At 35.8% G+C, this 22,361-nt stretch overlaps 1 protein-coding gene across 2 annotated transcripts in view; it reads left to right on the forward strand.

The window, feature by feature from the left end:
- The window catches only part of LOC126965942 (rap1 GTPase-activating protein 1-like), a 127,337-nt gene that overhangs the window by 99,997 nt on the left and 4,979 nt on the right, over positions 1-22,361 (forward strand). For both annotated transcript variants that reach the window (XM_050809755.1, XM_050809756.1), the window contains 8 exons: positions 1,639-1,820; positions 13,913-14,057; positions 14,895-15,170; positions 15,744-15,925; positions 16,920-17,017; positions 19,381-19,731; positions 20,068-20,161; positions 21,303-21,480. In XM_050809755.1, the coding sequence (XP_050665712.1) occupies positions 1,639-1,820; positions 13,913-14,057; positions 14,895-15,170; positions 15,744-15,925; positions 16,920-17,017; positions 19,381-19,731; positions 20,068-20,161; positions 21,303-21,480 (1,506 nt within the window). The remainder of the gene's footprint in view (positions 1-1,638; positions 1,821-13,912; positions 14,058-14,894; positions 15,171-15,743; positions 15,926-16,919; positions 17,018-19,380; positions 19,732-20,067; positions 20,162-21,302; positions 21,481-22,361) is intronic.

A 22,361-nucleotide genomic window follows, 5' to 3' on the forward strand; every position in this document is an offset into this window, starting at 1 on the left:
ATATCCTATACATAGGTAGATCTAAATCCAACTGAAGTATTTTTTTAATGGAAAACAGCTTTTAGTTAGTTAGTACCTTTACACGGGTACATAAAACAGAAAACAAGTTTACAAATTGTTGAGTTTGTTTGTTCTGAATGAAACTTTTTAAACGATTTGTTGAGAGTTTCATTAACAAATACCTCAGTACTTAGACTACTATGTTTTAAGTAATGAATTAGAGATTAGAATTAGATGTCAGTTCGCAAAATCAATCCAATGTATATTTTTATATACGTTTTACACTATTAGGGTAGGGGTAGAATTACTATACAATAGGGTTAAAATTTTGATGCGTATAATTACAATCTTTTAACAAGTGTTTTTTAAATGTGCGATAGTCGTGTTATAAAATAATAATAATATTGACACACTCTTACACAAATTATCTTGCCCCAAACTAGGCATAGTCTGTACTATGGGTACAAGACAACAATATATTTAAAACAATATACTTAGTTAAACATACTTAAGTACAAATAAACACCCATGACTCGGAGAGAAACGTTTATATTCATCATATAAATTATTGCATCTACCGGGATTCGAACCCGGGACTCTAGCTCAGTAAGCAGGGTCAGTAACCACTTTTTACATTTTTTTATAGTTATACAATTTAAACGCTTTAAATTGTGAACATATACCGATTTAACGAAATCTCTAAAAAATATGAATAATCTTAATAAAATATTCGCAAACAAAGAAGTGGCGAAATAATAGTGTAGTTCACATACATAGTTTTTATGACAGTAACGAGGCAACCTTCGCAATTTTGCGTAAGCGACTCACGAAATGTTCGTGTCTTGAAAAACAGCTCGTGACCAAAACGCAAAACGGTTTTGGTTGCAAAAAGTTATGTTGTGAGCATGTTTCTGTTTTACAACCGTCACTAACGACTACGATGATATTGATCAACCTTCGACAAGTTTTGAATTTGAGGTAAATCATGTCATTTGACCGGTATAGCTTGTGGAAGAACTAGAGTAAGTAGTAAGGAAAGTAAGTAAAATAAAAGAAGTAAAAAATCGAATTAAAGATTTATTATTGATATATGTATTTAAATACATGATGAGTAAAAAGCTACAGCTCATAATACAAGGAATGATAAAAGGCAAACGAAGACCTGGCTGCAGATGAACATCCTAGCTTAAGAACCTTCGCCAGTGGTTCAATTTGAGTACAAAATCACTGTAAAGGGCAGCGGTGAACAAAATCCAGTTAGCCTTAATGATTGCCAACCTCCGATAGGAGATAGCACTAGAAAAAGAAGAAATGAGTAAAAGCTTGTTGCTTATTTATTTTAATTTAAAAATAGTATCCAGTCCAGTCCGTCCCAGAAATATAAGCATCCTTTTCAGACTGCTGCAGGCATCCGGGAGCGATACTGGAATTTCAGAATTCGTGCCCGTTTTTCGGCCACGCTGTTGCACTCCGTAAGCACATGAAGTGTCGTTTCGTCTGCCTCCATGCATCCCCTCCATAAAGGACTGTATGGTGTCCGGACTGGACATCTGCTTAGCCATGAAAATATCGACATTTTCATAAATCAACTGAATATTTAAAAGTGGCCAATTGATAATTTAACCTCGTTTGTTGCAGGAACTCCACCGACCTTAGTCCTTCCACCAAGCGGTGGCTACTGGGCAGACGGTCTCGACGACCATCCTGATGAAGACGGTGAACCTCGAGGCCAGCCTGGCACACCTCGCCAGTGTTCGCGACGACACAACATTGACACCGATGACACTGCCAAGTATTATAGGCGGTTCTTTCTGGGAAAGGTTAGTCATTCTAGATATTAATTGCAGTTATAAACTAATGTATTTCAAATAAGGAATCAGTAAAGTTCATTTAAGACGCATCCTAAAATGCACTCAAGACCTATTAGAATCGTTATCTAGCTCCATTCGCATATTGTAAGATAAAATTCCATGTAATCGAGTGTTTAAAAGCCATGTCATTCGGTTTAATGCTCCATTGTCTGGAGGCGATTAGATTAGGTTAGGAAAAAGAAAATAGACAGACACTTACTAGAAACGTCAGAATCGATAGAGGAAGAAAGGATACTATGGAGACAATATTGTTCTTAAGACTTTCTATGTATGTTATGTTTGAATTTTTACCGTTTATTGCCTTAGTAACTGAAAGTATAAAAATCTAATCATATACATATGTATATATCACTTGTAAAGCAAAGAAAAACAAAACGATCTCAAATATAAAATATTTACGGTTATAAAGAAAAATCAATGTTCAACTGGCGAAGATATCGAGTTATATGTAATTAAAATACCAACTGATAGGCTTATTTTTCAAAGTCGGTCATAAAGTGCTGATAATATGTCAAGTACCCCAAAACACAAAAACTCATCTAGGAAAGTTATTTTTGTGTCTCGTACAGCCAATAAACCGAAATGACAGTTTCACGAAATACCTAAGAGAAACTAATCCTTATGATTGTCTATATACTCATTGATAATAAACATAAAACATTGACAATAAGTAAGAATAAAACGGTCGATACTGCAAAAAATCTTAGACTGAACGAATTTTTTACCTGCGTGATTGGGCTAAAGATATTTATAATATTGAGCATGACATAACAAACGCACGCAGAATTAAACCTCGCCAACATGCCTAGAAGAGTAAACTGTTGCCAAGAAAAATAAAGATTGGTTCACACCAAATAGATAATAACAGTATCCACGTGGATAAATTTGGTAAGCGATGACGCGGTCGTTACGAATGCCGTCACGCTACACAACAATCGTTTTTACGTTACTTTTTGCAATTTCTCGCACCTTTCAAACGCTTAAATTAGATCGTGATTCACGTAGTTTTTTGAGGTCAAAAAAGACTTTTGAATCGGATTCGTTAAGTATTTTTTACAGGTGATATATAGGACAAAGACTACCTGGATTCCGGCTTTCATTTTGGTCCAAAACTAAATTATTATCCTACAATATATTAATTATTACTTAATGTTATACACGTTTTTAGGATACACAACTATATATAAAAAAATTTTTAACCATTATTTCTAGACTTGTTGAATATTTTTAAGTGTGTTCTAACTTGACTTTTTCTCACACTCGTAAAATATCATTTACACATTAATTTTTGAATTATTTTCATCCTCACAAATTTTAATGTTTGCCAAAACATTTAATTATAATATAAAAGATAAAAATTTTATTGTTTATATTCAAGAATATTCTACAGCTAGGTATGGATAAACTATGTATAGAAATCGCGGCGCTGTGTGTGAGTGATTTAAGATTAACATAATAAAAATTTCTGCAGACTTCGTTAACAGAACTTGAGCGGAACTCCCCTTGACATAAAATGTGAAAAGTTGAGCACTTGTGGATTCAATGTCGTTGTCCTTTTATGCCTTGACCTTTCTGTATCATGGCGACATATATCAATATCATTTTTTTCCGTATTATTAACGAGACAGCGAATAAATATTGTATAATCAATGTGGAAATGGTCACATTCAGGTACGTACAGAATTCTCTGAATGAATTTATTAGCAGGAGTTTTGTATTGATAGTTTATAAATGGTCTGTTTGGCATTGTACAATGTTTTAGTTTAGTGATAAAGTTTCGTGTTGTTTCTAGTCTGCAGAAATGTTTTGGAGGAGGAAATAATTTTTGACTAGCTTATCTCAGGTAGCATTCGTCTGTTGACAAAATTCTGAATTTTATAATGATATCTATGCTAAGAACTTTATGCCAAGTATTTAATATTAGAAGCAACAATATATATTAGATGAATAGTTGATAATTAGTTGCTTTCTGTTTAACACATAGTTGTAGAGAGATTTAGAAACCCAAACTTATTTATTTTGACTAACGCTTTTGTTCTTGGTATATAATCTTCAATAGGAGTAACTTGGAAAAAGTTTACAATCGTAACAGCTTCCTCTTAGTAGTTGGTACCCAGTTCTCCACCAACTTTCCCCATTTCTCCAGCTCTCGTGCTGTGTTGTCCAAACATTGCTGTCTACGCAGTTTCTTCTTCAACAGCGTCCTCCACTTCGTTTCTTGTAATTATGCAGTAAGAAATAAAAACATTTATTTCATCATGTTCCACAATCTCCTAGTTACAGATCTACAACTGACGCGGGGCTATTATCTGCCACGTGTGAACTTTCCCATACCCACGCCTTCTAGGCTTACTTATCCCTTTTTATATCTTCGTCATTATTATGTACTATAAACGAAATATATTGTACTCCTAATATCGTTCACACGGCTACTAAATTCAATGTCACTATAATATTTCTTCGACTTTATTGGTCTCATTTCGGTGTTCATGTATTTTGTGTATTGTCTGTTAGCTAATTTATTGAAGTAGGCGTTACTTTGCGGAAATCCATAATTATACAAATGATTTGAGTTTTCTTTAGTGTTCATTCCGCCAATATTTGTCTTTAAACAATTCGACACGTGTTTCGCCTCTACACGAGGCATCTTCAGGACGTGTTGTCTCGCCAAAATCTGGCACGAGACTCAGAGTCTCTGAGTCTCAGAGAGAAAACTCAAATCATTTGTATAATCTCGTTAGCTGTTTGATAAAACCTTCAATTACGTTTAGTCTTAACAATCTAATGAACTGAAGGAATGGTTCAGGATTGACTACCGGTGAAAGCTATTAGATATAAGTATTTTTCAATATTTTATTTCCTCTGTTGAAAGTAATTACAATCTTAAAGCTAATCGTATCGCGACTTCACTCCAAACCAATCTATTTGTATACCTTAGTTCGTTACCCGACCGGAATTTAATTATTTATACATTCCTAACATCTGGAGAAAATTTGATCTTATGACCAACGATGTCAAGAATTGATTTTAAAATTGTTTTACTAAATAAATCCATAATTATTCAAATGTTGTGAGCTTCCTTGAGTGTAAAAGACTGGAGTGACTCATGCCAGAATTTGGCGAGTCTACATGTCCTGAGGATGCCTCGGGTAGAGGCGAAACACGTGTTGAATTGATTTTAGCGGAATTTACACCCAAGAAGGCTCACAACATTTGAATAAGGTTAAATTTGCTTTACTCTATTACTTTCTGTATAATGTCGAAATTTATAAGTTCATAATGTTAATACGAATTAGTAACTCGTGCTACTTTTTCACACAATGATATAAGTAATCTTTGTTTTACTCTAAATGGGAAGCTTAAAATTTTAGTCAATTTTACTGCCAACGATTACGTAACGTCTAGGCACATTTATGTGAGTATGCATTTATTTTATTAATTGGAATATAACAAAAAACGAAATATATAGATGTTAAATAAAAATGAACCCTAACATGTATTTGCTTAAAGTTTAATTTAAATTGGCGTATTTAAAATCCCCGTGAATTCGTGCGTAAGGCGAGAGGGAGTCATTACGAAAAAGCCTCTTACGATAGTGGGAACAGCGGTGCCAGGCCACGCGGAACGGTCTGGCTTCATGGCCAGTGAACCAAGTGGCTGGCAGATCAAGGCGATTGCGGTATGAAGCAGGTTTTTGATACCAAACTACTCCGATATATGTATATAATCTAATCTGGTTTTCATTTATTTTATTCTACAAGCAGCCGTAGTGATGAAGCTTTGATTTTTGATTCAGGTAACGTTTTAGAATGCTAGAATATGAGTGAATTTAGATATTTGAATGAATTGTGGGGAACCAGTGCTCTGTGAACGGCTGGATCACTTGGCGTTGCGTAGAGACGTCGCTTCATTGTGTGTCTTCTACCGCATTTATCACGGGGAGTGTTCCGAAGAGCTGTTTCACCTGATTCCTGCCGGCTTATTCCCCTAAACCTTCGCACGACGCGCCACAACTTACGATACCTACCATACTCACCATCTGGATGTGTGTCGGTCCTTCACAGTGCGGTTTTCAAGGAGCTTTCTTCTACGTACTACAAAGCTGTGGAATGAGCTTCCTTGTGCGGTGTTTCCGGGACGATAGGTACGACATGGGTACCTTCAAAAAAACGCGTACACCTTCCTTAAAGGCCGGCAACGCTCCTGTGATTCCTCTGGTGTTGCAAGTTAATGTGGGCAGCGGTGTTCACTTACCACCAGGTGACCCGTACGCTCGTTTGTCCTCCTTTTCTATAGTTTGTTTTAGTCTTGGAAGTTGTTTTAAAATAATTACGAATTCTTAGGAAGTGTATTATCTCTAACCAATTAACCTTGCTTTTTCGCCGATAGATACAGCATTAATGGGAGTTCGAAACGATTATAAGCTGGTTTTAAAGACCCGCATTAATCTATAGAAAAGTTAAAAGTATATACGTATAGATGCAAATAATTATCGCTCCGAGTAAAAAAAAAGAAGCACCTAAACAGGCAAGTCGACTGAAGCTACATATTACTCATGATTTGATCCCGATACAGTTAATTTACTATTTAAATGAAGGGTATACATGCCGTTCACGTCAATAGGAGCATTACCAACATACTGATGAATGTCCCCGTATTAGGAGTACAGTTTTGTACATATTTTACTCAATATGGCTGACACATTTCTGAGTACAATCTTAACTTGGTAAAGATACTATATACCGATAAGTTATAAATACTTCTTTACTTGTATTGTGGATATATTATTTTATACATTCGATTGGTCCACGTTTCTTATTTTGGTGTATTAAGACTAACTACAGTACTCCATATACACTTGTGCGCTTATAACGCGTGTTCATATGTGAATTTTGTAATGAGTTGTACAGATCATTGTCAATTGATCAATTGTGTTATTACAAAATTAAATTATTTTTATTAAATTTGTGTATTAAAAACCTTAATAAAGTAGTACTAATCTAAAACTAAACTAGGCAAACAATGGGAAATACTTGTTACGAATTGTGATTAATTATTATCGTTACGAAAAAAAACGCGTTATAGAGAAACACGTCTATAAAGCGCTATAAGGCGGAAGCAATTTACCACTGTATAGGGGAGATTGCCCGTACTTAACAGCTGTCACCATCAAAAATATCCAGAAAGGATTTTAAAAACTGAACGAACGTAAGCGTTCCATCCCATTTCTCGTCACAGTTACAATTATTCCACCCGAATTTCAACAATGACAAATGTACGACAACGTTGGTTTTATAGTAGCGGCCGATATTGAAAAGGTAAGTCAGATGAATGAGAGGTGGCATGAGGCATCCACTAAGCCAGATAGCTGAGGGTTGACGCGTAAATAAGTGACGAGGATTAAAGAGATCGCGCCGAGTAATAGCACCATTAGGCTTACGAGCCGCGGCAGCCTTATGTGTTTACATTAATTTATAGAAACGCATTATTTCGCTGTACAAATTAACATGCGGTGCTGCGACAGATTCAAATTCAAATATTTCTATTCAAAATAGGATGTGACATCACTTTTTGGAAGCCTCAGACCTGAGAAAACGGGCGCAACAAACTTAGCGGGCTTATTTTTATAAAAAACTATATTTACAAAGTAATATCGTACAATTAAACTTCATTCATTTTCTCAAATCCAAGTAGCTTTTTTTATACTTTATAAAAATAGACAAATAAAAATTTAAATAAATTGTTTTTAAAGGCATCGAGTATAGAACATACAAAATAGGTATAATAATTTTTATTTTTAAAAATGCCGAAAGAAGTGTACAAACAGAAGTGACATTCATAACACATGTAAAGTCATTTAGTGCTGGGGCTGCTGCTTCGACTGCCGAAGACAGCAAGCGTCGCAAATATATTGGTCTCACTGAGTCATACATCTTTGTGCCGTTTGGTGTCGAGATACTTGGCCCGTGGGGCCCAGAGCCGCGGAGAATGTTCAAAATACTATCTTCGCGCCTCAATAAGGCTACTGGAAACCCAAGCGCTGGGATCAGCCTTGCTATTCAACGCGGTAATGCTGCCAGTATTCTTGGTAAGCTTCCACGTAATAATATTTTTAATTTTATGCAGTCGTAGTATTGCAAATATTGTATTGTTTGTTTTGTTTCAATATTAAATTTACACTTATTCATGTGATTGTTATTGATAATATCAAACAAATACATAACAACGTACTCTCCGCCATGTAACTTTAATTACAAGAGCTCTTGGAAAATTGCTGAAGTTATATGAGTTCTCGATCCGATTACAAACTCATTTGTAGGAATTTGTACATCTCGGATTTGAAGTCTCTTTGATTTATACATATACCGAAGTTAACAGTACTTGTTAACAAGTTGTTAAGTGAAATTTCTTGGAAGCGCACTTTTATGTCTGGGTTCAATATTAATATTCCGATTTGCGAGCCTTGCTTGTTTTATGAAATAAATGGAGTGTTTTAGCGTGTGCGTAGGAAAACATATATTATATCATTAAAATTGCGAAATCAGTTATGGCTAAATAATAGGCCGACGTACCTGAGATTCCGAGGCGCGATGTTCTGCAGCAGGGGGCCCTCACTAAGTTGCGTTGTGTCCTCTCGGCATGTGTAGAAAAAGGATTTTGCGTTGCGTTACACCGAGAACTTAACGATTAGATCGTTAATCACTGATTTAGTATCAATTTACTATTATATTATAATATGCGCATTGCGTTATTCGATTTGCGTGCGATCTGTGATAATTTGGTTATATTATTATGCGGCGCAAGAGACAACTGTCATTATGTTAACCTCACGGATGATACTTCATGTTGTCTATGGTATTTCTCTATCTACATGAAATCGTCGGCGCTACTAATTGCCATAACCAAATAAAAGAAATAATTGCGGCGCATCCATGGAAAAGTAAAGCCATTTAAATTCAAACACGGTAATATTTAGAATGAACATTGCGTCAGTCCATAGGGTATTCACAAACTGCCAAGCCAATGGTCGCGTTTGAGAGTGTTTTAGTTTATGGAGTGTAGCTATAATTCCTTTGCTTAAACACTGAATAGGGATTAGAAGCTATGAGGCTAGCTAATCAGGAAAAACAACCCATTATAATTTAGAATAAGTATTGGGATTTGGGAATAAGGATGAAGGGTATTTGTAAATGGATAACAAAAGTGACCCTTTTAAATAAAGCCGACTGAGGCCTTTAAAAACTGCCTTAATTATACAGCTAAAAGAAAAGAATACAAAAATAAAAAAATTGATTTTGACATTTACTAACAGAACTCAGACCATGACACTAAATGAAATAAATAGGCTTTTGGTTACAAGCGTTGCCTTCTGTGCCGATTGAACACTTGCCGATTGCACAGCATTTGCCGATCTTAATATACCTACCAGCAATTTTAGAGCCAAAACCCGTATCGATGTTACAATACTTAAAAAATTAAAAAAATATGTTTTTAATACATTCAAAGAAAAGCTAATTAAAAAAGTAAAATCATCATAATAAATAAATCAAGGAAAATAATTCTCAGTAGATTTTCATTATATTATTCCAAAATGCTACAGGTTTGATAAATGAAAACTCACTTCAATTTGCGAAGACAGATGCTGCAAATGACAAAGAACCGTAGACCCAATAAGCAAATGTCTTTCATAAAATTGGTTTGGGGACAATCGTTGAAAGAATTCTTTGCAAGAAAGCAATTGTTTGAAATTTTACCATTCGATAAAATGGAGGTCAAAATGATAGATTTTCCATTCATAAATCAGAGGCAGGTGGGGATTATCGTGTGAATTATTGATGGAAATTTTTTCAATTACTTACAATTTATTTACTTGCACCTGAAAACTTTTTTATTGGACAGGTAAAAAAGCTATTAAATTCACTTCTTTGAAAACTTTGTAACTAAATTCAGCTCTCGCTTTCTTTATGACTTGTTATTAATGCTTCGCATTGATAATGTTCATTTGTAATTTGTATGATGAAACAGTGGTTTTAACTTCTAGTGAATATTTTTAATCTAAAATGTTAACAGCAGGAACAATTAACATAAACTTATAATGCCTACTAATCGGATAAGTCCAGTTAGTAAGTCCTTTGTGGGGCGTTGTAGATGCTATTACAACAAGGTCCCAGAAAATGTTCACAACAATTGTATTACGAAATTCAAAAGAATTGTTAATAATTGTTTGTGTGGTAAAGGTTACTAAGTCAAAAAAAGTCTAAGAATGTCACTCATGTTAATCAATGACATTTACAATCATATGACTTTCAAAATGATACCACAGATTGGGAATGGAGCGACCGCCCTAAGGCTATTAAATAAAAGTGATATTATATCTTATTTTGAATAAAAAATGAAAGTCGATGCTATTAGAAAATTTCAATAAAACGTATAGTTATATATAAAGGATTAAAATGCTATTATATCCAAATTTAATGATTAATTGGTTTCTGCTGACCCCAAAAAAGTTTATTCCCCAAATTATATGAACACTCGCCTGCTCATTATTAACTACTACAAAATTTTCGAAGATTCGTTCCAGTTTATAATTCTATTATGGTAACATGCTATTTCAAGTTTCAACATATCCCATTTATAATCTTAATTCTTAACAAAATGGCTCCCATCAGTGAAAATGTTTTCTTTCGAAAAGAATCTGGAACGTTCCATCTTCAATGACGCGATCAATCAGCGTCTCCGTAAAGGAACATTAACCCCATGTCCCTGCAATTACCGTCCGATGCTTTCAATTTGTGTCTTCGCTATGAAAAAGGGCAGGCTATAAATTTGACACTTTGAAGCGGAATAAAGATTCCAAGATTTATTCGGTAATGATGTTTGGATGACTCCACTATTTTATGTTCAGGACTATTTTCCTGTTCCTGATCTTATAAAACTTTGGCATGCTTAATTGATTATTAATCGTTGTTCTAATTGAAATTATAAATTGTTTGTTGTGCTTACTTCTTTAATAATTTTTTTATATTTTACTTCTTACGACTTCTCCTAAGCAAGCGACTGCATCAGCATTATTGGGGTGCTTTTCATTGATTTATGAAGTTATTAAATTGTTGATATTACTGGCTTATAATTCATGAATGTGTTTTGACTTTTCAATAGCTACATTTTGATAATAAACACTAACAAAGATAAAAAAGCGAGGACAAGTACAGCATTCAAACATAAGTAACTTCCAACATCCAAGGAGACAGCTTTGTTTCAATAGACGATTTTCAAGTGGCCCTCAAAGAGACAGCGTTTAAAACAATTGCACAACACAATACTTTTAAAATCCTTGTAGCTTCTGTTTGAGAATAATGCACCGTTGAGTAGAGTAATCTACACCTTTTAATAAAATTCAAGAGTCTGTTTTTATTAGGAATAAAATATAAAACCTTTTTACTAAAATGCATAAAATGAATATTAACTAAATAATAGAAAACGTTATAGGGACAACACAAATAGATGCAAATTTGCCTCTTACCGGGAGATCCTGCAATATGTTTGCAACATTTGCTGGTCAGTTATTTTTGAGTAATTTTATCCCTTCTTAAGCGGCCATCTTAAGCTGCTGCCATGTAGTTCCTATATTGGGCTTCATTCATCCAGTTCGCTGCCAAATTTCCCATTTTAGAACCGTCTTGCACCAAGAGAAAACTTTACTAGCAACATATTGCTGCCACTTCTGGGTTGCTATTTTTTTGCTCTTTTGCAACTTTTGTAATAATTTATGATTAATGACATTATAAAAGAGATTATCTTATTTTCGGCTTCAATTTATCAATCTTATTTAAGTAAAACTAGTAATATAATAACAAGAAAATATAGAGGTTTTAAAGTAGAATCAGGAAAGCATGAATCACGTCGATGCTGCAAACGTATGATGTCATTGACGCATCATTTATTAAACCTTACCTACTAATGACTGAACTATCTTATTAAATTGGAATTGAAGATATCAAATTGATATTTATGTTAGAAGTATTAATTTATGATGATAAATTTATGAAAAATGCATGCAATAATCTGTCTCACACAGAAGGCAGAGGATATGAAGATGCCATCTGTGGCTTCTTCCATTCTGTCTCATTTAAGCTCATTTGATCTTTTCCGTGAATTTCTGACCTGATCGTTGAAACAACTCCTAGGTAATTCCCAATACTTCCATCTACTTTCGCTACGATCATCCATCTCTGCGTAAGCAAACCATCTAAACATTTCCTTCTAAATAACTACATCATTAGCCTTTCGGATCTAATCTAATTGTCGGAATAACATATATTTTATATTTACAAAATACAAGATATTTATTTGCAGGATTAAGGACTAGGTGTTTACATATAGATCTATAGCAGGCAAATATTTTATTGAATTTTATTAACTATATCAATGTTTTCATAATAATTAATGATGGCACGAAGAATTTTCGCGAGTCATAGAATTCGATATTTTCTTACCGGCGTAAGAGAATCTCGGCCTTATGTTTCACACATTAAGGTCGAGTATGATAGAACTTGCTGTTATACAAACAACCTGTTTGCTTGTTTATTCTTTCTTGTTGCACTGCTAGACAACAGGCAAGAATTATCCTCAGGGGATAAGCATATGTAACGCTATGTATTAATCTCCACCATAATTATTGTTTCTAAGAGAAATTTCATTACACAATAAAAAACCAGATAGCTTACATTTTATTTTTGTTATTTAAACTAAATTTGTTTGAATTTTTTATCATAACAAGGGACGACACGAGCAGGACGTTCAGTTGATGATAATTGATACGCCCTGCCCATTACAATGCAGTGCCACTCAGGTTTCTTGAAAAACTCTGAGCGGCACTACAATTGCGCTCGTCACCTTGAGTCATAATATGCTAAATCTCATTTGTCCAGTAATTTCACTAGCTACGGCGCCTTTCAGACCGAAACAAAATAATGCTCACACTTTGCTTCACGGCAGAAATAGGCGCCGTTGTGGTTTCCATAATCTAGCCGGCATCCTGTGCAAAGGAGCCTCCCACTGGTATCATATTACGTTTTCGACTAACGTTAATGCATTCTGTTTATTAACCTTTATTTACAGTTGATAGAGCGTCACAGTATATCTATTTCTATAAAATCTGTTGAATAGCTAATCGTATATAAACCACAATGTCAACAATTGCTCAAAGGGATTTGTAAATATTTTCGAATAGTCAGCTTATATAGGTTAATTAATTTTCTGCAGTTTCCTGCCTTAATCATTCTTCTGATAAAAGCGTAACTATTACAATAACTCACTAACAATGTCTAACGTGTTAGTTATATCAAACATTGTGTTTCTGTAATAACAATTTTACTTTGAGTTTATAACTATTTGAATAAATTGTTATTTATGTAAAAATAATTAATGTCCGGACGACCGAGCCATGCTCGGATTTTTAGTTATGTACAAAACTTGAACAAAAAAAAAACTATTAGGACATCTGGATTCGAACCGGAATCTTTTGCTTTCCGGATCACCCAATGTCCAACCTGAGCAAAGTGGCAAAATTTACCTTTGTATTCTAATGTTATTGTAGCTGTTTCTCATTAAAACACTGATAAAACTACATTTTTTAAAATTGAAACCCTGCTAGAGCTTGCCCTCGAAATTCCCTGTATACTAAATTTTATGAAAATTGTGGGAGCCGTTTCTGAGATTCAGATATATACAAGAATTGCTCGTTTAAAGATATAAGATTAAAATGATTTACCTTATTTGTAATCATAAATTTTATAAAATTTTATTTGTTTGAACAGCCTTGGGTTTAACGTTACATCGTCTTTGGATATGTTTTTCTGTACGAAATCGCTTTAAATAAAGGCCATTAACATATTATATATTTTATATGTAAAAATTAAAATAAATAAAAGCTTAAAGCGAAGAGTTCTGATTGCTTTCGACCTAAAACAAATAATTTATTTAATTAAGTAAATAAAATTACTACTACCAGTAAGTGACATTGATCGTACTGTTACCAGGAGCACATAAACTTGGTGGGATTCGATGCCAGCTTGGGTCCTGTGGTGATGTCATTGAAGACTGAACATATGGCTGGCCAGGAACACACGAGGATACTGCTGAGGCTACGAACGGAAACCATGCACGGACTTGTACCCATCACAAGTAAGGATTCTTTTTAACCACAAAATATTGAATTATTTTAATTATGGATTATAGATATTCTTGCACTATATAAGCACATACAAGAGCAGCAAAAACCATTTAAGTAATAGCAAAATCATATGTTATGTTTTTAAAGTGATAACCCTCAATTCTTGGATTTATAACACAAATATGGAGAGTTTCTTGCGCCGCTGCTTCTCTCTCAGAGCGCCATTTTTTTCCGAAGCGGTAGTAGTATCTTGTAAATTAGAAATGACATCAAAAATAATTCTAAAGGAATCAATTTTGAGAAAATTAATGCCTTTTAATAAAACTGAAAACAAAATTTTATGAACGATGCGGGACTTGAACCCGCGACCTCTCGCGTTCCGTGCGAGCGCTCTTTCCAACTGAGCCAACCGTTCGACTGATGTATCGTCATAAAATCTTGTATTCTTTGTTCAACTCTGAGGTTGTGGCTTCACGCCACGTATTGTCGTAGATGTCCACATTAACAGTGGGAGGCTCCACAGGATGCCGGTTAGATTATGGTTACCACAACGACGCCTATTTCTGCCGTGAAGCAGTAATGTGTTAACATTACTGTGTTTCGGTCTGAAGGGCGCTGTAGCTAGTGAAATTACTGGGCAAATGAGACTTAACATCCTATGTCTCAAGGTAACGAGCGCAATTGTAGTGCCGCTAAGAATTTTTTGGGTTTTTCAAGAATCCTGAAGAGAGGCACTGCATTACAAGGGCAGGGTGTTCTCGGCCCTTATTTTATTTAAAAAAAGTCTATTCATAATATAATCCTTCCAAATTTAGATGTAATCCTAGCACCAATTTTAATCCTTCCAGATTCAGGTGTACTACCCTCACCTCTCAGAATGGCCAAGATGCTCAACGAACAAGTGAACGTAGACTGCTTCACCGCGGTCATGTGTCTGAATGCCTCGTCTCTGATAGCGACCTACGACGAACATGTCCTTGTGAATACTTTCAAGTTTGGTGTCCTCTATCAGAAGTATGGGCAGACTACTGAAGAGGAACTGTTCGGAAACAACGAAACTTCGCCGGTTTTCGACGAGTTTCTCGACATGCTTGGACAGCGGATTAAGTTAAAAGATCATAAAGGTTAGTTGGCTGATAAAATGGTTTTAAAACGGTCTAAGTTGTTGTCTTGAGTTTGAAAGCAATCCGAGATAGCCTTATCAATTTACATTAAACTACTGAACGCATCGGGGTTATTCCGTAGATGGTTATAGGATTCCATTCTGATTCTTCTTCTCTCAAGATTCTTGATTGAAACAAAAATGTTGATTTATTGTAATTATTATGAGGGGTACTCACGATATATATTTTATTAATTTGATGCCGATATTTCGATCCAATTGCATGAATCGTGCTCGCGGCGGAACTGCGGAGGCGGCGAGAAACTCTTGAAATATAGACATTTGACAAATATAGTACATCAATCTATCCACGTGGCGCCTAGTTCGTTTTGGTCTTTGATTCCCCAATTTACGACACACACTACTGACGACGTCCATAATTTCGGATATTTTTGTTTCATTTGTACTGCAGAGTGAGACCATGTTTGTGCTAGTCTAAAACCATCCTCCCCGTCTTGATTTACTTCATATCCATTTTTCACTTCTACGATAATATTTTGCTACTATTTTTATTTATGATTTTATTTATGAATAGGTTACCGAGGTGGTTTGGATATAATGAACGGCCACACGGGCACGGAAGCGGTTTACGAGCGTTTTTACGAACGCGAGATAATGTTCCACGTTGCGCCGCTGTTACCCCACACAGCCGGAGACGCACAGCAGTTGCAGCGGAAACGACACGTGGGCAACGACATCGTGGCGATTGTGTTTCAGGTAATGTACCACCTGTATTCCTCACAATAAGACACTTTAATCATGCACTTCGTAATCTGACATCGAAAAGAATTATCTAGAATCGTTTTGAAAAAAAAAAATATTTTTAATTTTTATTAGCAGTTAAATTAACTTTTGTGTTCGTTGGGGACACTCCACTGCCTCGGTATTTGTACTACAAAATAACAATTGTACTGTTGGGTTCTTGTTTGAATGGTGTGGGTGCCGATGACACCCGATTACATATTACCCGATTGAACAACAGTGGGAGATTCCTTTGCACTGGATGCCAGCTAGATTATGGGCACCGCAACGGCGCCTATTTCTGCCGTGAAACAGTAATGTGTAAACATTATTGTGTTTCGGTCTGAAGGGCGACGTAGCTAGTGAAATTACTGGGCAAATGAGATTAATCTTATGTCTCAAGGCGACGAGCGTAATTGTAGTGCCACCCAGAATTTTTAGGGTTTTTTCAAGAATCCTGAGCAGCACTGCATTGTAATGGGCAGGGGGTATTAATTATCATCGCCGGAACGTCCTGCTCGTCCCGTCCCTTATTTTCATAAAAAAAAATACATTATATCTAGAGTCGTACGGTGACGGCTGCAGTTTAATGTAATCGGAGTCGTATCGCATTGCGCTATGGTTTAGTTTCTTTGTATTGTTATGATTGCAAGCATATGATGCTGCAAACCATAAGGTTAACAAAATAAAACATACATATAAAATTAATAATATACATAATCGAAAAAATGCAGGTACTCTTATAGACTTGTCAGGTCTGATATACCCAAATACTGGCTAATAATTATTTGCATTAAGATCGATCAAACACCATAAGTACCTCTAATAAAATTATCACAAATTTCACAGAATAACAGCCTACAGATTAATATTATAATAGTATATAGCATGGTATTCGTTTTTTAAAATTATATTTGTTGTATATTATAACAGTTAATGTGTATCTAATATACAAGGACGTCGTTTCCAGGAGAAGGCGACTCCGTTCACTCCCGATATGATCGCGTCACACTTCCTGCACACCTTCGTTGTGGTGACGCCGGTCGAGAGCTCGGAAGGGGAGACCAGGTACTTAACATTACCAGCTACGACTGGCTAAGCGGGGGTCGGACTAGCACCTGTTGGCTCCGTAATATAATTCATACTTCACCCAACCACCGTTTCTGACAAGCAAGATATTATTTGTACTCTTGTCTTTACATCTATTCAGTACATCTCCGGCCTTTTGTTATGAAAGAGAACTCTTGATAGTGAGTAGTCATCATCATCATCAGCCGGAAGACGTCCACTGCTGGACAAAGGCCGCCCACAAATATCTCCACGACAATCGGTCCTGCGCTGCCCTCATGCAACATGTTCCGGTGATCTTGACCAGATAGTCGGTCCATTTTGGGGGGCCTACCAACGTCTTCCGGTACGTGGTCGCCATTCGAAGGCCCAATTGTCTCCTACAATACCAGAGGAATCACAGAAGCGATGGCGACTTTTCAAGTGGTTTTACGCGGTTTATTTGTAAAGATGTCGTATCGTCGTGCACCTCACAAGGAATTTCATTCTACAAATTCAAATATTTTTTCAAAGCAAGATTTCAAATCACTTATTGAACGTAAAAATCGATCAACCATTCGAAAATATATACCTGATAATATAGACCAGAGAAGAACGTACGCCAGAAAATTTTGCGGGCTTCTTTTTTTTTTAATATGATTTCGTTACAATGAAATTTATAAATTTAATAGTGAGGGCGGTCGCTTCATGCTGTGCGTGTGGTGGTATCACTAAGAAAGTAATTTATATTATAGTTACCTTTAATATTATATTTAAAACTAGCTGCCACTCGCGACGTCGTCAGCGTGGACGCTGTAACCAGCAAAAATACTATACCTGCATATACCTATCGTGATTTTCACTTCGGTTTTGTATGAAGAATACACAGAAAATATTTCATAAAAAAATATATTTTGAAAGTTTTATTTATTACGAGTTTATTATAATATTAGCTGACCCGACAGACGTTGTTCTATACATAATAAATAAAATACTGTTTTTTTATGAATTTGTCAATAATATTTTATAACATCAAGAATTATAGCGTAAAATATGCTCCCTGTTGTTATAATGAAATTGTTTCACAGCAGAACTGTTAAACCGTGCGTCAATAAATTCTCTCATAGAAAATATTACCATACGAAACAAATATGGGCAATAAAAATAATTATAGGTCCCAAAACGAAATAAAAACTATTCCATCTCTTAAGTTCAACTAAACTGCACTCCATGAAATAATTCCTATTAAAATCCGTTCATTACTTTAGGAGTTCACTGGAAACAAACATCAGGACACTGGATTTATATATATTGAGGTGTATAGATATGCATATGTGGTAGATAAAATACTCGTATAATCAATATTACATTCAATTAAAAAGGCTCTAATGATAAATTCACAATTTTCTGCTTGAAATATAAGGTGTCTAAAGTAGGTTCTTAAGAGAGTTATTGTAGTGTCTCACGAAATGAACCCATGTTCACAAACTGTCTTTTCACATACTTTTCTTTTAAATAATTTTATCGCTAGCATTGCACTTATAGTTTCCTGATTAAAAGTTAAAAGAAGTTTCTAAGTATTCGCGGGGGAGACTTTAATGGAAGAAAACTTCTTTGTTCATAATAAAAATTTTATCGTAATATTATTCTTTATACAAAGACAACTAAGTTTCTTATGAATATCTTAAGACTTTAGATATCAGTAGTTATATTAGTTTTAATGAAATTGAATAAGAAAATGCTTTATTTAAAGCCATACATTATTATTTTGTTAGTATGTATACCTTTGAAGGTTTTGAACGGATTAAAAATTATTATTGAGGGGCTAATTATGAAGTGCAGAAGAACAGTAAACTGATCATGATTCAATTTAGAACTGTTTATCAATAGTTTTTCAGCGCAATAACTATTTGAACATGCACTGATGCATGAATTAAAAATGAATGAAAAAAGTTCATCTTAATGTTAAAAAAAATAAACACAGACTATATGAGATCGGCAATACTCCTGTGGTTCCTCAGGTGTTTCAAACTCTCCATCAGATGCATCCTTATTCTATAAATTAAAAACAATATGCTTCCGTGAGTAAATAAAAGTAGGTAGTGTTATTTTTTACCAAATAATCAATTAGCGAATTCAGTTATGACATTATTTAAAAACTATTTTTAACCGACTTCAAAAAAGGAGGAGGTTCTCAATTCGTCCATATGTTTTTTTTATTTGAAGGCTGGTGCTTCCCGTGTCTTCAATTTGATCTCAGATTTGATTCCAAAAACAACAATAATCGTAACTAGAATTAGTGCATATTATATCTATTGTTTTAGAGTAGTATTTTTGAAGTCGGTTGATTTTTTGTTATATTTTAACACATTCTACTGTTGTAGGTACAAAGTGGCCGTCACAGCTCGTGGGGACGTACCATTCTTCGGGCCGACTCTCCCGCATCCACCGATATTCCGTAAGGGCCGCGAATTCAAAGACTTCCTTCTCACAAAGTTGATAAATGCTGAAAACGCGTGCTACAAAGCCGAGAAGTTTGCTGAACTGGAGCAACGAACGCGGACTTCCTTACTGCAGAGCTTGGCTGAGAAACTCCGGGATAAGAGCGTGGAGTTTATGGGCACTGGTGTGTGTGAAGGGGCCGTGTCTCCACAACCTGAAGGCACTCCCAAGCAAGAGGGCCCGGGCGCAAGATTTATTGATACTGTTAAGAAAGCTCTCATATCGAAAGTCAGGTAAGGACTGGTTGACTAAAACCCTTTTTTCTGCAATTACAGTTTAGCTATAACGCGCTTCGTGATGCTCACTAAAACTAATCAACTCGTGAACGGGTGCTGCTTGTGGTGCCAGGTCGACCTATTATAGTTAAAAAAATATTAACGTTTATTTGACTTTGACTTTGAAGAACTGCATTACTCGATTCTGTTTACACCGGCAACTTCAAATCTTTTTAAATGGAAAACTACCGGGCCTTAGGACAAATAGCTATGAAGACAGTATTGCTCCGAGCGAACATAGTTCAATTGTATGTTATCCTCTATATTAATACATTTTATTAATATTATTTTCAGATCTCCAAGCGTAGATACGAACCTTTCTGGTGACAGCAATAAGAATAATTCCTTGCACAAGAAGATAAACGTTCATGAAACGCCAACGCCAAATGTAAGTATCAAACTTGATTATAACTGATCCAATGCGACTTACGAGTATGTATAGTTTATGTGGTGTTAAATGATCAACGTAACACACATCACTTGGGTGTGCAGGTGGGAAAAGATATACAGAGACGGGGGCAACTGACCCCGGGGGAGACAATTGGCTTTCTTCGTTTAGTTCGTGTTTGGTCACTTAGTCACTTGATCAGATTAATTAAATGGTGCGTCCGCCCTTAAAATTACGAGAGTTCGCGGGTCGCGGAGCGCTGCGCAAGCGTGTGAGCGCGTGATCTACCGACGAGAGAGTGGGTAGGGTGAGGCGGGGGTAGAGGGAACGGGGAGGAGGAATGAGTAAGCGGGGAGTGGAAACGAGAACTTGACAATTGACGTTGACACTGACAATTTCGTTCAGAAGTGAGCAAATCAAATATGGCGCAAAAATCGTAACATGCGTAACGAGATAATACCTCGGATGGGACGGACACTGCCTTGGTCAAAACGGGAATTGGGTGTAAAGACATACTACGTAGCGTGACCGTGACTCGGGTCTAACGTGCTAATGTTGTGAATAATCATCAAGACATCACTACTTCTCTCTGCCGAACAACGGGCCGGTATTAGCTAAACATCGTTGTTGACGATATTTTTCCCACCCCGTGAGTGCCACATTTCGTCTAGTGATTGCGTGCGTGACCCACGCATATTATAATTTTTTCCAGCATTTCCATCCTATCTCATGTTCGTATAAACACCGGTCACGTATATAAATCCTTTCTTTTTCGTTTAGTTCGTGTTTGTTTTGTTAGGTCACTTAGTAACTGATGAGATTCGTTAAATATATCCGCCCGTAGAGCGTGTGTCTACCGACGAGAGAATGTTTGGGGCGAGGTAGGGGTAGAGGGAACGGGGTGCGGAAGGAGGGATGGGGAAGCGGGGAGTGGAAACGAGAACTTTACAATTGACGTCGACATTGACAGTTACAATATATACCTTTAAGAAGCTTCAAATAACATTTGGAAATAATTCCCGTAAGAGATGTGATGGAAGCTGCACAATGCAGCGACGAGCCGTTGACAGAGTACTTAATTCCATATTTTGATTTCCTTTTTTGATATTCCCACGTTTATTTGGCTTTATTATTATTTCAGAGTGGTAGGTCCAAGTCCTCGATCGCGTCGTCGTCGGCGAGCGCGGTGTCAGTGCGGTCGGTCGCCGGCTCCGGAGAGTCCAGTCCGGACGTGACGTCACGCGCGGCCCCCCCCCGCCCGCCGCTACACGACCACAGCGACGATTCTAGTCTGAATTCTGTGGATCTTGACCCGTTAGGTAAGAATAAATCTAAGCAATTTGTTATGTTTTTAAAGTGAAATGATGACTCACTTCAATTTTAGCCTATTTACCTTTTATACCTAAACACAATTCAAGCACATTTTGCTAGGTAGGTTACCTACTGGAGTTTTATAAGTTATGTTTAGTACTCGTATAGAGTTTCAAATGATGATTTTATACATACTTTCTATAGGGTGAAAATAATAATTGTGGTATATTGTCGTGTATCCGACAAAAATTCGAGGAAAAATTGAGCGCTCGAAACTTAAAACTCAGATTGGGGCTATGTGATGTGAGAAACATGATATTATAATAATTATATGATGACGCACATGGGCTAGTTCGTTATTTCGGGCTGATTGCGTGATATTTATGGAATAGAGCCCTTTCATTCGTTAAATATAAGTAAACATTTTTTTTTTTAAATTCAATTTTATTTTACCTATTATACCATTCTTTCTCCCACATTTCATTACAAAATACATAAGTACCAATACTGCACGTGTTGTCATCATCTTACAGTTATATCGATAGATTTTTTCATCAATAACACATCATATTTTAAACCTAAAGTGTGATTTTATTACTAAAATGTACCACCAACTCTTTTCCATCTGAAAAACATATGTGAACTACGCCCTTAGATAATTTATACGTATAGATAGAGCCTTTTGCTGTTGGCAACGCATAGCAACAGGCCAAGTTTACTATTTTAGTGTGCGTGACAGCTAGAGCTTACACTCGCGATACGTAAGTTTTATACTACTTATTTAAGTGTGCGAGCGTTACTGTAGAGGTTAACACTTCGTTGCAAATTTTTTTTCGACGTGTTCACAACTGCCACAGTCTATCTACATGTATAAATTATCTAAGGCTAC

This window comes from Leptidea sinapis, chromosome 9 (assembly GCF_905404315.1).
Source record: "Leptidea sinapis chromosome 9, ilLepSina1.1, whole genome shotgun sequence".
NCBI classification, from domain to species: domain Eukaryota; kingdom Metazoa; phylum Arthropoda; class Insecta; order Lepidoptera; family Pieridae; genus Leptidea; species Leptidea sinapis.